General features: G+C 48.6%; 2 protein-coding genes across 2 annotated transcripts; one reads left to right on the top strand and one right to left on the bottom strand.

Moving 5' to 3' along the window:
- Window positions 1-2,054: 2,054 nt before the first annotated feature.
- Window positions 2,055-4,299, top strand: LOC100846372. The gene is made up of 2 exons (XM_003561919.3): window positions 2,055-2,495; window positions 3,559-4,299. The coding sequence occupies exons 1-2, from the start codon at window positions 2,386-2,388 to the stop codon at window positions 3,980-3,982; spliced, it is 534 nt and encodes a 177-aa protein (XP_003561967.2). The 5' UTR covers window positions 2,055-2,385; the 3' UTR covers window positions 3,983-4,299.
- A 7,166-nt stretch (window positions 4,300-11,465) lies between these two features.
- LOC100824533 (transport inhibitor response 1-like protein) lies at window positions 11,466-14,288 on the bottom strand. Its single transcript, XM_003558585.4, has 3 exons — window positions 13,511-14,288; window positions 12,844-13,369; window positions 11,466-12,762 (listed from the first exon to the last, which is right to left on the bottom strand). Exons 1-3 carry the CDS (start codon window positions 14,035-14,037, stop codon window positions 12,004-12,006), a joined length of 1,812 nt encoding a protein of 603 aa, XP_003558633.1. The 5' UTR covers window positions 14,038-14,288; the 3' UTR covers window positions 11,466-12,003.

Genomic DNA, 14,288 nt, shown 5'->3' with positions numbered 1-14,288 from the left:
GTTCCAGCCTATTATCCATCACCTTGTAGACTACAAAAAATCGTAATGTTACTTCTTTTTGTTGAACCAGCAGACTAAATCAGCCCTGTTAATAACACCAGGAGAAGTTCCCTTCAAAATACACCAGGAGAAGTCAAGAATGGCTAGTCCTTTGTTACGTGGAGTACATCATTAAGCAACTTATTTACAGGTAAGTTGAATATGGACCGTATATGAAGTCAAGAACTTTTTTAAGCATCGTCACAAAGTCAAAGCCAAATGGCAGCTTCACTCACGAAGATCATACGCGCACGTATCACGCGCTGTGACGCTAAAACAAGATTACTCGTCTTGTTCTAGGAACGGAGGGAGGAGAAGATAAGTACTTTTACCGTAAAGCACTGCTCATGTGCGTCGTCTACTCGTCTCGGTTTTTCGGCTTGCTGGTACGTACTCCTACGGTCCTACCCAGGTACTCCGAATGCGACAAAGCACACGGACGTACCTGCCACGTGCGATCCATAAAGGGCCCCACCTGAGCTGCTGCCTGCTGGTATCCGATTGGCGGATAGAGTCAAACAAGCACAACGGTACACACCGACCCCCGCCGCCTTCTCTGATCAGCCCCCCATTTCCCCCTCTATTTACAGAGTTGCCATCGCCAGATTCTTTTGGTCCAGTAGCTAGTGAACCAACCTCCAGGGAAGATGACCGGTGGTCCATCCTAAAGGTGGGATCCAGCGTCAGTCGTACGAGGTAGGTCATGCAGACTTACGGTACGCCCAGGTTCACCCCGCCGTCCAACGTACTTCGTCCACCCAGCCGCAATTATTCCGTTCAATGTCTTTAAATTCACGGAGGAGTAGTTTTTTCATCTTCTTTCTGAAATCACTTTAGGTTCACGGTTTACCATTGACAGAGACGCGATCTTTGCTTTGGAATTGTTTACTCTTGCTTTTTTGCGATTAATCTGGATAGCCCCTTCTAAGATATGGTATTTACGTGTCCACTGCATTGTTTCCCCGCAAAAATGATCTGCGGCACCGTTGATGAGCACATCGATCAGCCGGTGCGTGCCTTGCGTGCTAGAGGAGACCATCGGTCAATGTTGATGCTGCTTTTTTTTTCCTTTTTGAGAAGACATGATGAGTTTATCACTCTAAGTCTATGATGTCAAATACATTATTATGTAAAAAATTACATACTTTATTATTATTTTCACATGATTTTACCTTTATACCTAATGATTTAGCTAAAAACCTGTGCAAGTCAATTGACCACGCAGGTCATATGTGGCTTCGCCGCCGTGTTCGCCTAGCAGCAGCCAAGATCTCCATAATCTTTCACAAACCTGCCTATTGTTTACACGAAGGTGACCTAAGACACACGGTACTCCAAGACAACACCTTCAAAAAAGGACCGCGTCCTCATACGAGGATGTTGTCGGGTTTAAATAAAAGATCAATTGTGGGTTTATCACTTGTGAACCTCTGCTTCAAGCCAACACATTCAATAGGTGAACTGACGCACGCAAATGCTACGTGGTCAGACCAAAAAATTTGATCAAGGGTTTTCCCCAAGAAATGCATACAAATATGTGTTTATGGACATCTTACCGTAATGAAGTGTTAAATTTAGATAATTATGGATTTCACATGGTCGTACAAATTCCAGCTGATCCTGACAGAGAAATACTCAACATAGTTTGTACTACTTTCCTTTGCACAATCGGAGATACTACTCATGTGACAAAGTCTCTCTTTTATGAGTAACTCGTGCGGTGCAAAAAACTATTTTCTAATTAAATGTTAAACTTTTTCGAAGAAAGTAATATGCATGTAGATGTTCAAGTCGTTTATGTGCTTGCAAAATTTTCATGGAAAAAAGAATTCCTACGCTTGTGTGAGAAGCATGTTTAGTGATTAAAATCTTGACTTTGTACAGCACTTTTCATATCTCATACTAGCTGCAGAAGAAAGCTCAAAGCGCTTTTCCGCACAAAAAGCACAAAATCCAGGGTGTAAAAAGCAAAAGCAAACTCACGAAAATAAAAAATAAAATAAAAAATCAGGCCAGGCAGACAGCTTTACATGCCCGCCATGGGACGGGAGGAAGATCGATGCGGCCAAAAGAGGGCAGCTTCCGCGAGATCTTGATATGTGTGAACTGTGAAAAACCGCAGACACCGCGCGCGTCTGCTAGCTTAGCTCATCACCACAGCCAGCAGAAGCCCACCGCCCTCCATCCAATTCATTCTCCCTTCTTCCCAAATCAGCTGCCCTGGCTGCAAGTTAGCCAGAAACGAAAGCTAGCCTGGCCATCTGAGATTGACCGATCTCATGCCGCAACTTTACCGGTTCATCTGAGATCGACCGCCAGGCATCCATCCATCCATCGATCAATTCCATGGCCATGGAGAGCGACAGCAAGTCCGCCGTCTGCTGCATGTGCGGCGACCACGGCCTGCTGCCCGAGCTGTTCCGCTGCGCCGCCTGCTCCGTCCGCTCCCAGCACACGTATGTACATCCCCCCCCCTCTTTCTCAGCGTGTATATACCTTCATGCATGCGAGATTCATGCGTTTATTCATGGAATTGTTATTGGTATCCTTGGTACCAGCGCAATCCGATCGAATGGCACGGATTGATCATTCCCGCAGGTTTTCTTGGCGAGAATTGGAGTTGGCTTTATACAGACTTTTAACTTTTTTTTATTACAACACATGTCCTAGCTTGATGATCTGATATTCTTGGACATGAGAAATTGAGAATAGGTTAGCTAGCTATGGCCTGTGGCAGATTTCTGTAAGGGTAAGAAAATTATCCTAACACGACACAAACAATTAGTTAAGCATGTGCGCATAGAATCCAGTACGCACGCGTGTAGTAGTACCACACAACGCCAGTTACTAGTATCTCTGAAGCAGAAGAACTCCCGTTTGAGCTCTGGTGAGTACCCCTCAATCCCATATTAAACGATTTAAATTTGCCTTGTCTATATTTAAAAAACTTTTAGATACGGATAATATTTCGTTTCTAGATACAGTTAATATTTCGTCCAAGTAATGACCGGCATCTACACGCGTTTGACATATTGCATGCATGTCAGACATAGTATCGATCTTTCTCGATCGCCACCCCCTGCCCCGCCCATCATCAAGCTGATTAATTAATTTGTTCCATCTTTTGCACGATCCGATCGACGTGGATGAATTTGTCAAACAAAACGGGCCCGGCCTATATTAATCCGATCGATGTTGATATAAAGCTGTACTAGGTGCTCCCTGTAGTAGTACGGAGTACCTCACTCTGTAGTCCGTATCGATCAACTCAATCCTGCTGGATATTTTCTTCAAGGACAATTCTGCTGCGTCATGTATACATCGCCAGCAGTCCAGTTCTTTGATCTTTACTACTTTCTGTTCGTACATTCGTACGTGTGTGCGTGTATGTGCACGTGCAGCTACGAATCAAATGTGCGCATGCATGCAATATCGTACATGCATACCAAACTAAATCGATCATGCACTGCATATATATATGCCTAACTAAAAAATCTGTACATGGTCATGTCACGTCAGGTACTGCACGGACCGGTACCCGAAGGCGGAGGCCTACGGAACATGCAACTGGTGCCTGAAGACAGGACAATCAGCAACAGGCAACGCCGCTCCTAGCATCCCGGCGAGTTCCACGCTCGAAGCGATCGCCGCCCGGCCGCCGGGCGCCGCTCACGGCAGCGATCCGACGACCTGCAGCAGATTGATGCCACCGCCGGCGAACAAGGTCGTCGTCGCTGCTCGCGGTGACTTTGCCGCGGAGCTGAACAAGCCTATCAAGAAGCAGCAGCTCCAGCAGCAACGGCGGAAGCTCCTGCTGCGGCGGTCGGCTTCGGATCTGGGCAGTGGCCGCGGAGGCGCTGGGCCGCCGTCTCCTGGAGTCGTCGCGCGGGGAAGGCCGAGGGTTCGGAGGTATAAGCTCTTGGAAGAGGTGATCAGCAGCTAAGCTTCGCGATTTAGTGCAACTGTGCTGTGCAAGAGCTATAGGGTGCGGGGTTTAATTTTGGTGATGACAGCGTGATCGAGTCCGCGCCGTTCACTGTATTTAGTAATCTAGGCATGCATGTACATAAGTGCAGACGCGCGTGTGCGAGCAAATGCTGCGGTGGAGTTCTGAGTCCTGGAGGGTACGTGTACGTGTCATGTGTAACATGCTGAGCAAATGTGACTCATGCTGAGTCAAGAGCTCCATACATGCGCTAGCCAACGCAATGAAAAGACCAATCTGACGAAGGGACTAATCAATCCACTTATATTTCAACACTTCCAGATCTGCAGACTTAAAAAGATCCGAGTAGACCCACCTAACATCAGTAGCTCCCGACAAAGCCGAAGCTGGCAAAACCTCACCGATCGGAAAAGAAGCATCAAAACACGAATACAAAACCGAATCGATCCACTGCTGATCTAGAAGATAGCAGTGATCAAACGATCCCCCATCCTCCACTACGCCGTCAACGAGATTGCCTCTGACAAGATGGATCAAGAAAGCTAACCCTATTACACCACAAGACGCTGCCATATCACCGTCACTACCGAGGAAGCAGAGGAAGGAACCCTAACTCCATACGGTGCAACACATATCAGAGCCCCCCCCCCCCCCCCCCCACCCGTCACCGGTAGAGGGGCTAGCATCGTTGCGGAGACGTTTTTCCGGAGGAGAGACAACTAGGGTCTCACAAGAGGGACATATCATCGCCTTCTGGTTTTTCTTAGAAAAAGAAGTATGTAAATGGAGTGTACTACTATTTTGAACCAGATTTTATTTTGACTCATTGTATCATCAGATTTAAACACCACGATTTAAATCTGGCTGTAGAACGCCACATATCTCTCTCAAAGAAGAAGAACATACGTAAGACCACATCATACACATCTTGTCAAAAGTTGCATTATACGAGACGTCCATGTCACCAAATGGGATGCCAGCTCACTGCCTGGCCAGCCTAATAGGTATACTGCCGTACTGGCTCAAACTGATTCTTTTGCAAGGATACTGGATCAAACTTTGCGTAGCTAGATGGGGAAGGGATAACATTAAATCTGGTTCGAACTAGATTTTGGTACGGAATAATTAAACTTGGGTCAAAATCGTGTTGTTGACAAGGGTTTCAGATTGCTAACTACGCATGCCCCGCAGCGGGTCAATGTTTTCGGCGTGCATGCAAGGAAAACTCATTTTCTTTCATGCTATCTTTATTCTGCAAATCAAAGAAGACCCTTCTTTGCTGCTGCTGATGCTACGTCGGTCAGGGCTCAGAGGTGAGGTGAGGAATCTGCATCTACGAGCCGTGTTTCAGTGTTTAGTTAGTGCCTAGGGGTAGCAGCTAAATTCTCTTAATTGCCTGGCCAGATACTATATGTGTTAGCTAGCTTCATGTAAAAATACTAATGCGTAATTCTGCACTAGCTCCCTTAAGCACATCCCATTTCCGGCCGAGTTACAACTTACAGGTGACCCATGACCACTCTGGATACGCAGTACGCACCACGATTTATTCAGAACCTCAGCCATGGAAGCGTTGGTCATCTTTGCTACTCCATGGTCGTCGTCCCTGCCTTTGCTTTGCACAAATGGATAGAAAAAAGGCATGGAATCAGTCGAGCTCGATGTCACCTTTGCGAGAGAGGTTGTGATCGAAGTGGATTGCGTTCAGTACTGATCGAGCCAGCAGAGCAGTGCCGAATCTTATCTTCTTTCGACGTTTGGCCGGTCGTCTTGTTTTGCTTCTGCTCTGTCAGGACTCAGGACATGCCACACAGGTCGACAGAGTGGTGTGGTCTTGTTTTGGTTCCTTTCTTTCGAAAACGGAGATGCCAGTTTGGTTTCTGTGTGTGTCACCGGCTCACCGTGAAGGCGTGAAAAGAACACTGCATGCCGTTGCCAATGTGCAGATGCAGCCACGACCTGCAGAATGTGCACATCGGCCGGGTGCAGACAAGCAGATTGCGCGCGGCACCCTGCTGTGGATATAAGGACTTCACTCGGAGCGATATGAAAAATGGCTTAACCTGAAACCAAAATATCTCCCCTGCTGCTTCACCCGGCGGGAAAACGCAGTGCAGAGACATGTGCATTTCTGCTGAACAACAACATCATCGTAATTCCTACGTGCCATATGCCTTCTTCTTTTTACCATGGCACATCCCATGGGTGTGTTGTGAGTTGTGACAAAGTTTTGGTTCACAGTAACTGGGTTGAATTGTCAAATGGCACGCACGTTTAACAAGTTTATACTGACATTGCTAATTCTGGAGTGAAGACAAGAAAGAGCAAAGGATAGGACGTATAGTATCTCCGATGTCTCGCATCATCTTTTACCATGGCACATCAAACACATCATTGCAATGATAAAAGAGAGGACGCCAGCATACCCCTGAACCGTGCACCACCACAGCCAGGGGACGATCGGCAGGGAGATCATCAGCTTAGCTACCAGCTCCGGTTCTATTCTTTTGAGGCAACGAGGCATGCCTTCCTCCTCCTCATCCCAATCTACTGCCAAAGGGAATAAGGGATCCCTCCCCTTTCTAGCTCTGCACTGTGTATCTCTCTCTGCCGCGGCTGCCTTTTTGCCAACACTCGAGCCTTTCCCATGACCACAGAAGCAGCTGGATCCACCACCCATCGATCACGCCTTGAGCCTGTGCAAGCAAGTTGGGCCATCACCTTGCATGGACTGGCCCCAGCAGCTAATAATTGGTTGGATTACTTTGCCTTTGCAATGACAGGCCCCACAAGTGGGTTTGAATGGGGAAGCAGCTTTTGACCATCAAACAGTGCCCACAACCCACAGGTCCCATTGTTCTGCCACACAACAGATTCACAAGATCAGGTTTGGCCCTCTTCAAGGTCGAGTTGTTGCCTTGTTGGGCCTCTCACGTTCTATTCTATACCTGCTAATTCAGATTCAGATTGTGAGTTTGTATACAAAATGCCTACAGCATGGAGTAGTAGGTAGGTTAGATAGGACGGAGTGAAATCTTTTAGGTTAGGTTCAGTTCGGTTAATCCCATCCCGGTGGAGGTCAAGGGGGAAATCTTTTAGGTTCAGTTCGGTTAAGCCCCCCGGGATTGCAGTTCAATTTCTCTTCAATCCCCAATATCTGCAGGGATTTCTGAAACCGAACGCATGCCTTAGTGGGAATAAGTTTTTTACCAAGTGCAAGGTCAAAACTACTCCCCCGTCTCATAATTCTTGTCTCAAATTTGCCTAAAAATGGATGTATCTATTCGTAAAAAGCGTCTAGATACATGTAATATTTCGACAAGAATTATGGGACGAAGGGAGTATTAACTAAGTGCCATCTTTAGGAGGATTTGGTGATCACTAGGCATGCAAGGCAAGATGAAGCTAGCTTTCTTCTCTTCGCTCTGTGTGTGTCACTGCGTCATCTTACACATATATATCTCTGTGATATTCGGCTGCCACAATTTCGTGAGGTTCATCTGCCAAGCAGTTCATGGTTTCCTCGACATCGAAATGACGAGGAAGGTGCCCAGACATTTCGTGAGGTTCATCTGCCCAGGCTTCACTTACTTTCAGAGGGGAAACGGAGAGGGGACAAAAAAAAAAGAAGGGATCGAGCATCATTTCAGCATAGAGATGTAAATATCTAGTTTGGGGAGCAAGAATTTGATCCGATCTTGCCCTGTTGTGCTATGCTACCGAAATAACTACACTCCTTGTCTGCTTCTCCTCATCATCTTTTGCGTGTTTTTTTGTACACATACTTACGTAGACATAGTAGTGGCTGCCACCAGCATGCATATGAGTTAAGAGGGATGCATGCAGCCTCTGCTGTAGATCTGTGCAAGCAATGGCATTAATGCCTTTGCAAATCTTTCTGTGCTAGCTAGCTAGTCGCAGCTAGGATCCCAATTAATCTTTGCATGTGATTGTCCTAGCACTCACCCATGCATGCAACCTGTCCTCTGAACAATCACATTGTCTTTGCAGCGTTTTCGCAAAGCATTCAGCGGCATGTGGCCCGTTGTTTAGCACGACCAAGACCTGCCATTTTTCTAGGGCAACAGCGGCTTTACCGTGCTGATCACAGAGGGGTCTCGTGAGAGAGGCTGGATTGGTTTGAGGGCGTTCCAGATCCAAAGATGAGTTGTCATCTCTGTTGGTTTGCCACTGGAGTAATGCAGCAACTTGTAGATTGTCCTGTTCCCGGAGCAGTGCAAATCACACTTAGCCCACTGCAAACATAACATGAAAACAATGGTAGTGAAACAGGAGTCCTCCTTTTTTTTCTGCGAGGAATAGGAGTCAGTTTTGGTGAACAGGAAAAGGTTTGGTCGAAGCAATATTCTGAAGATCTTGTGTAACAATGCTGAATTCTGCTTGCTTGTTTTAGCAGCTCTTTTACCTGAGAAACCATGGTAGCAGAGACTGAATGCTCGGTGTCTGCATCCCAACGGCCCCTGCAAAGTTAGTTTAGGCCACTGGTTTGGCATACGTTGGTTGGTGAGAATTTTTAGCAAGGTTTCAGCCTTTCAGTGAGGAGTTCTCAGCTGATGCTACAAGGTGAACAAATGTCTTCTGCAGATCCAACAGAACAATAACTTTCCTGTTCCAACCAGAAATTTTATGTTTATGATCAACCACGAACTGTCCTCCAGGCATTGTCCGTGATGCGTGGCCTTTCTTGTTAAATCGTCTCAAATTCATGAGAATACATGGGGGTATGCAGCTACCATGTGCTCTGCATGTTCTGCAGCTTGTTTAGCTCTTTTTTTTTTTTGAGAGGAGCATCTTGTTTAGCTGACCTGAGCTTAAACTTGAAGAAGCCAAAGTCTCCACCACTGGGCTGGCTGAAAGTAACCAGTGAAAGCTATGTTCAACTCACAGATATCACTTCACCCAGAGCCATTTCTTCTATCAGAAATCGTTGACTAATACAAAAGATAGCTCATGGATCAGATTACGGAATATGTTCTGGCAATCCAACTTCCACAAATACAAAGCTACTTGCTTTTCCTTTTTCCTATAAAGCAAGATATACTCTTTTGCCGATGTTTCGACAAAAGATGCGCTTACGGTGTTCCATCAAGAACTTTGACACTTCCAGTAGATTGATTCCCAGTACAGACATCAGGTAGAGAAGGCCATCCATGAGGTGAATAGCTTTGTGGGTTTTAGTGGAGCACCTCACCTTTTCCAGGGCTTCATATACATGTGGATATGCTGTTGCATTTAATCTTGGATATTTAGGAACATGACACTAGCTACTACTTCAATCACCAAAGTGTCAGAAAAGGTGATGTGACAACAAAATTTGTAAAATCAAGGTGTTCTTTTTCGAAAAAAAGAAGTAAAACCAAGGTGTTGACACTCTATAAAGTAAGCCTAAGAATCCAATCTTATCACTGCTCGTATACTCATATGATTGCAAATCCTATTTCACTAGGCCCACATTGGAGGAGGTAGTTAGCAGTTAAACTTGTGCTCAGCTCAACCGTTTAATAATCATCAGAAGCAAAAGTTCTTGACCAAACTAGTGATAAAAGGGAACCTTTCAGTTCCATGCACCCATAATTCCATATGCAGTTGTACCATGACTGACAAGATCTGATAGAAAAAACTGCTAATGTCTCTGCGGATATGTAAACAATGCCTGTCCGAATGGTGCCCTACTTTCAGAAGAGATTAACAGCTGGATGGATGGACACATCAAATGATCTGTGCGTATGCTTCCATGCATGAAGTACTCGTGAGAGGGAAGGAGTTGCTTTAGTTGCTAATTTTGGAGCGACTGTGCTGGCAGAGATTGGGCAGCAACGGCAGTGAACCAACTCCATGCCATCTGCTGTATCAGACCAGTTTGCAGCAACCAGTGTCAACTGTCAAGGCACTACTGCAGTCTGCACAATACGGTCTCATCAGATGTCCCAAAAGACATCAATCTTACCTGTGATCTTCACATGGATTATCTTCTGGTTTAAGCCAACTCTCATCCACTTGTGATCTGAGCCTGAATTTAAGCCAAAAAAATACACATATAATTGGACAAGCAGCAATATTCCAAAATCACCATGCAGCAGTGCTGGCTGGCTATCTGCGAGTCTCAGTTTCTGTTCATCCAGTAGAGCAGTAGCTAGCTAGTACTAATAAAGATTGCACATATGCAAACGCTGTGCCATATGGCGTATAGCCTTTGCAGCTTTCCTCGACGTGAATCAATCACCGTTGTCCCCTTAATTATCAGACGGTCGTGTGAGCTTTGCCCATCACCGCTGCATTTCAAACAACCAAGCTCCCTTTGCACTTCCCTCTTCTCTTTCCATGGGTGGTCTGCGTGACCTCTATAAGGTCCACCAGATCTGAAGATTTTTTTTTTCCCCTTCATCTTCTTCAGCTGGAAGTCTGAACAGTGGCCAATTATTTGACAAGATGTTTCAAGATGAGAAGGGCAACCGATCCCAACCACTGGACCTACCATCGAAATCAATAGAGATCTCCTGTTCTAATTAGGAGATTGTCAGTTCATTTTTTTCCCCTACTCTACAACAAAGCAGCAACAGCATGATTGCAAGATAGGTAAAAAAAAAAGAGAAGTGATCAAAGAATTAAATGAGTTTGTAGAGGAATCCTTTGATCTTGCTCACCTAGTGCAGATTTTACGGTCCTATTTTGATCCATGGTCGCTTGGCATCTACTACTGCGCCCCCTGAGCTCTCACTTCTCGCTCAGACAGGCAGTGTGACTCGTGGGGATCAGTCAAACGATGGATCAATCCCCATCGAGGTCGACCAGTCATCACTACCTCATCATTTGCCATCTCCCTCCCCATCATCTCTGGATGCGCCCAGGCTTCCCTGTAGGAGTAGGATTGGTCACTGTCCAAGCTTTATTTTTTTCCCTTTCTTTTTCGCCGGAGCTGCGTGACCAGCAGAGCCATCAGGGGAGAACAGAAACCGGAAGAAACGAGGGGAAATGAAAAAGAAAAGAAAGAGCAGGCAGTGGTGCCATTGTGCCAACAGTTACGACTGACGAGTGTCAGCATGGGATTTGCTGGTTTTAGTCATCAACTCTAGAGAAAAAAATTAAAGAAGTCATCAACTCATCATACAGTTTGTAGCTAGGGTGGGGATACTAGCGCCATCGCTGTCTCCAGCTGTGGAAGGCGGACACGTCGGCTAGAAACTAGCTAGGGCTGTCGAGACAAAATCGACGCTGAGGCAATGATCACTCGATGAACCAGGGCCAAACTTTTGCTGACTTACTTACGGTGAGGAACCCCCATGGATAGAACTTTCAGGCTGTGGCAGTAGGTCCTGTGGTAATGATAACAGCAGCCAAACTCCAGGATCCAGAGGAGATCACGAAAGGACAAGCTCAAGACTTTTCAAACTCCCACCGGAGATCAGATCACATAACTTGCTTAGGACAGGGAATACTGAAATTCAACATAGCTCTTGTATGGAAGAAAAATCAAATAACATAAGCTCAATTCAGGATGTTTTGTTTCAGTGTTACGCGACTCAAATTATGGAAGGGAAACTATGCGACAAGAGCAGGAAAGAGTCAATGAATTTAATCTGATGACAAGCTTCGTTTCGAAAAATTAGAGAAACGGCCATCACAGCCGTGCCCGGCATCGATAGATTGTCCTCAAAACAGAAGGCTCTCAAGAGCAGCAAACAAAACTGAGGAAGCGATGATGAAGCCCCCTCGAAGAAGCCTGCTCCACCCCACTTATGATCTTCTAGTAGAAAACTTTGCAAATACCGACGAACCCTACTATTACAACAACAATTGAACGCTCTGCTGCTCCCATAGATGGCTCGGAACTCCTCCGACGCGCAACTCAAGCGTCTTGCCGCCCATTGTTACATAGGCTGCATTTGATCTGCACTGAGTATATCAAATTATCAAGTACCTCAGCTTCTTGCCGCCAACTGTTACATAGGCTGCATCTGATCTGCACTGAGCATATCGAGTACATCTGCAGAAGAAGCTTATAAGATCTTCACAAATGGCGGTACATCCTCCCTTGGCCCCTCGAGTGACCGATACATGTATAAGATGTCTACACCATCTGGCCTCTGGTTCTCTGGCTGGCTATTTATCAACTCCACCACCATCCGTGGAAGCTGGCGTGCTACCTCCTTGCAACCTTGCAGCGTGAGGTTGCAGCCTGACATCCAGACGAACCGCATATGATAGAAATGGTGCATCCCGGAGAGGAGACCGGCATCACCAAAAGGGCAGTCCCTTATCTCAAGCTTCTCTAGCTTGGAGCACCCCTGGAGGATGTGTTGCAGCGCCAGATCACTGTCTCCAGCGAACGCCACAGAGAGCGTCCGCAAGGACTTGCCATACTTGCCAATGTACTCGAATGCTCGATCAGTCAGGCGTCCGGATGTCGAGAGCCTAGTAAGCTTGCTGCAGTTCCGAACAATGGCACCGAACCCTTCATCCATAGGCTCCCCCGTCACATGGTCAGGTTGGTGCCTTCCCATTATGCATAATCTGAATACCTTAAGCTCAGGGCAGTTTTGCGACATGGTGATGACAGCTGCATTGGTCATCCTCTGGCAGAAGTACAGTATCGAACGGAGCCCACGGCAGCCCTCGGAGATCGCAGTAAGCCCAACCTCTGATACCAACTCCTCGGCGTCCTCAAGTGCGTCCAATGGAAGCACACGGAGAACCTGGAGCTTCTTGCAGTACATGGCCACGGCCTCAAGCCCCTCGTCACGCACCGAGTCAAGCACCTAGCAAAGAAATTGATCATCAGAAAACGAGAACCACAAACCGCAGGCAAAACCAAGCCAAGAAAGCAATCTGGTTAGTACCCATAGCGTCTCAAGACTGCAGCATTGGCCGATGAAGGGCAGGATTTGATCGGGGGTGACCGGGGCATAGCTCAAGTCCAGGCTCGTTAAGTTGGCAGACACCACGGCAATGGCTGGCAGGTACTCCGGTGCGAGATCACGGAAGCCGGACAGCGAAACCAGCGTGTTCGGCCGCCCCGCTGAAGTGAAGGCGGTCAAAATCTGCCCAAAGTCAAGGCCCTGGTCCTCGACGCCGTCCCCCGGACGGAACGAGCCCGTGCCGAGGTGCGTCAGGCGAGGCGTGAGCGCCATGAGCCGGCGCAGCTGCCCGAGCGACACGTGCTGGTTGACGCCCAGGCGGTGGAGGCGCGGCGAGCGCGCCACGAGAGCCTCGAGCGCGGCGAATGGCACCTGCGGGGTGAAGCACTCGAAAGAGAGTGACTCTAGGTGGGTGTGGCCCCCCGGGAACGCCGCCACCCAGTCCGACACCTCGTCGTCCTCCTCCTCGTTCATCTCGCAGTCCACCACGTCGAGCACCCGCAGCCCCCTGCGACAACCAACCCAGAAAAGGAGCATCTCTCGCGTCAAATACGCCATTATTATTTATCACCACGTAAGAGCAGGCTGGAATGGAAATATGGAACGGCGCAGGGGAGAAGAGGCAGGGTGAGGTGAGGGGATGCATTACCTGCAATGGGAGGCGATGGAGGCGAGGCCGCGGGAGGAGAAGCCGTCGCAGAGGAGGAGCGAGAGCTCGCGGAAGGAGGCCGGGAGGGAGCGTGCGAGGAGGTCGAGGTCGGCGTCCGTGACGGTGATGCGCTTGAGGGAGAGGGAGCGGAGCGCGGGGAAGGCGGCGGAGGCGAAGGCGGCGGCCCAGGGGCGGAAGGCGGAGCCGGCCCACCCAGGAGGCAGGAGGTTGAAGTCGGCGAAGCGGGGCCGGCCCTTGAGTAGGATGTGATGCGCGTTGGGGAAGCGCCGGGCCGCGCGGGCCGGGGAGGCGGCGAGGATGTTGCGGACGGCGACGGTGACGCGGGTGGCGGACTCGGCGCGGTGCCAGGAGCGGCAGACGAGGGAGGCGGCGCCCCGGTCGCGCGGGGCGGCGAGGAACTGGAGCACCGTCTCGAGCACGTTGTCGAGCACCTGGTCGGGCGGCGGCGAGGGCGAGGCGCGCGGCCGCTTGGGCGGGGCCGCCTGGTCCTCGTCCTCCTCGGACATGGCTGGCGGCGGCCCGGCCGCGCGGGGGGAGGGGTGCGTGCGCGGGTGGCGAGGCGAGGAGAGAAGAGGGAGGAGGCTCCGCGGAGGGGGAGGGAGCAGTGGGGTGGGTGGGAGTCCGTGTGAGGTGAGGTGTACTTGTGTTGGGCCGCCCCGGCAGACGGCAGCAGTGAGTGCTCTCTCTGCAGGGATAAACTACGGGACGAGAGGGGGCCTGGAGCTGGACTCACCGGGTTCAGTCGCTGGGATAGATA

The sequence above is a fragment of the Brachypodium distachyon genome, chromosome 1 (assembly GCF_000005505.3).
Source record: "Brachypodium distachyon strain Bd21 chromosome 1, Brachypodium_distachyon_v3.0, whole genome shotgun sequence".
NCBI lineage: Eukaryota > Viridiplantae > Streptophyta > Magnoliopsida > Poales > Poaceae > Brachypodium > Brachypodium distachyon.
The sequence above is the reverse complement of the archived record's forward strand: the minus strand, read 5'-3'. Positions and strand labels throughout refer to the sequence as shown.

Bases quoted from the DNA above. Each gene is read 5' to 3' on its own strand.
- LOC100846372 (XM_003561919.3), top strand. From the start codon at position 2,386: ATGGCCATGGAGAGCGACAGCAAGTCCGCCGTCTGCTGCATGTGCGGC. The intron at 2,496-3,558 runs GTATGTACATCC...ATGTCACGTCAG, and splicing joins TCCGTCCGCTCCCAGCACAC to GTACTGCACGGACCGGTACC.
- LOC100824533 (XM_003558585.4), bottom strand. From the start codon at position 14,037: ATGTCCGAGGAGGACGAGGACCAGGCGGCCCCGCCCAAGCGGCCGCGC. The intron at 13,370-13,510 runs GTAATGCATCCC...TGGTTGTCGCAG, and splicing joins TCCATCGCCTCCCATTGCAG to GGGGCTGCGGGTGCTCGACG. The intron at 12,763-12,843 runs GTACTAACCAGA...TTTCTTTGCTAG, and splicing joins GCAGTCTTGAGACGCTATGG to GTGCTTGACTCGGTGCGTGA.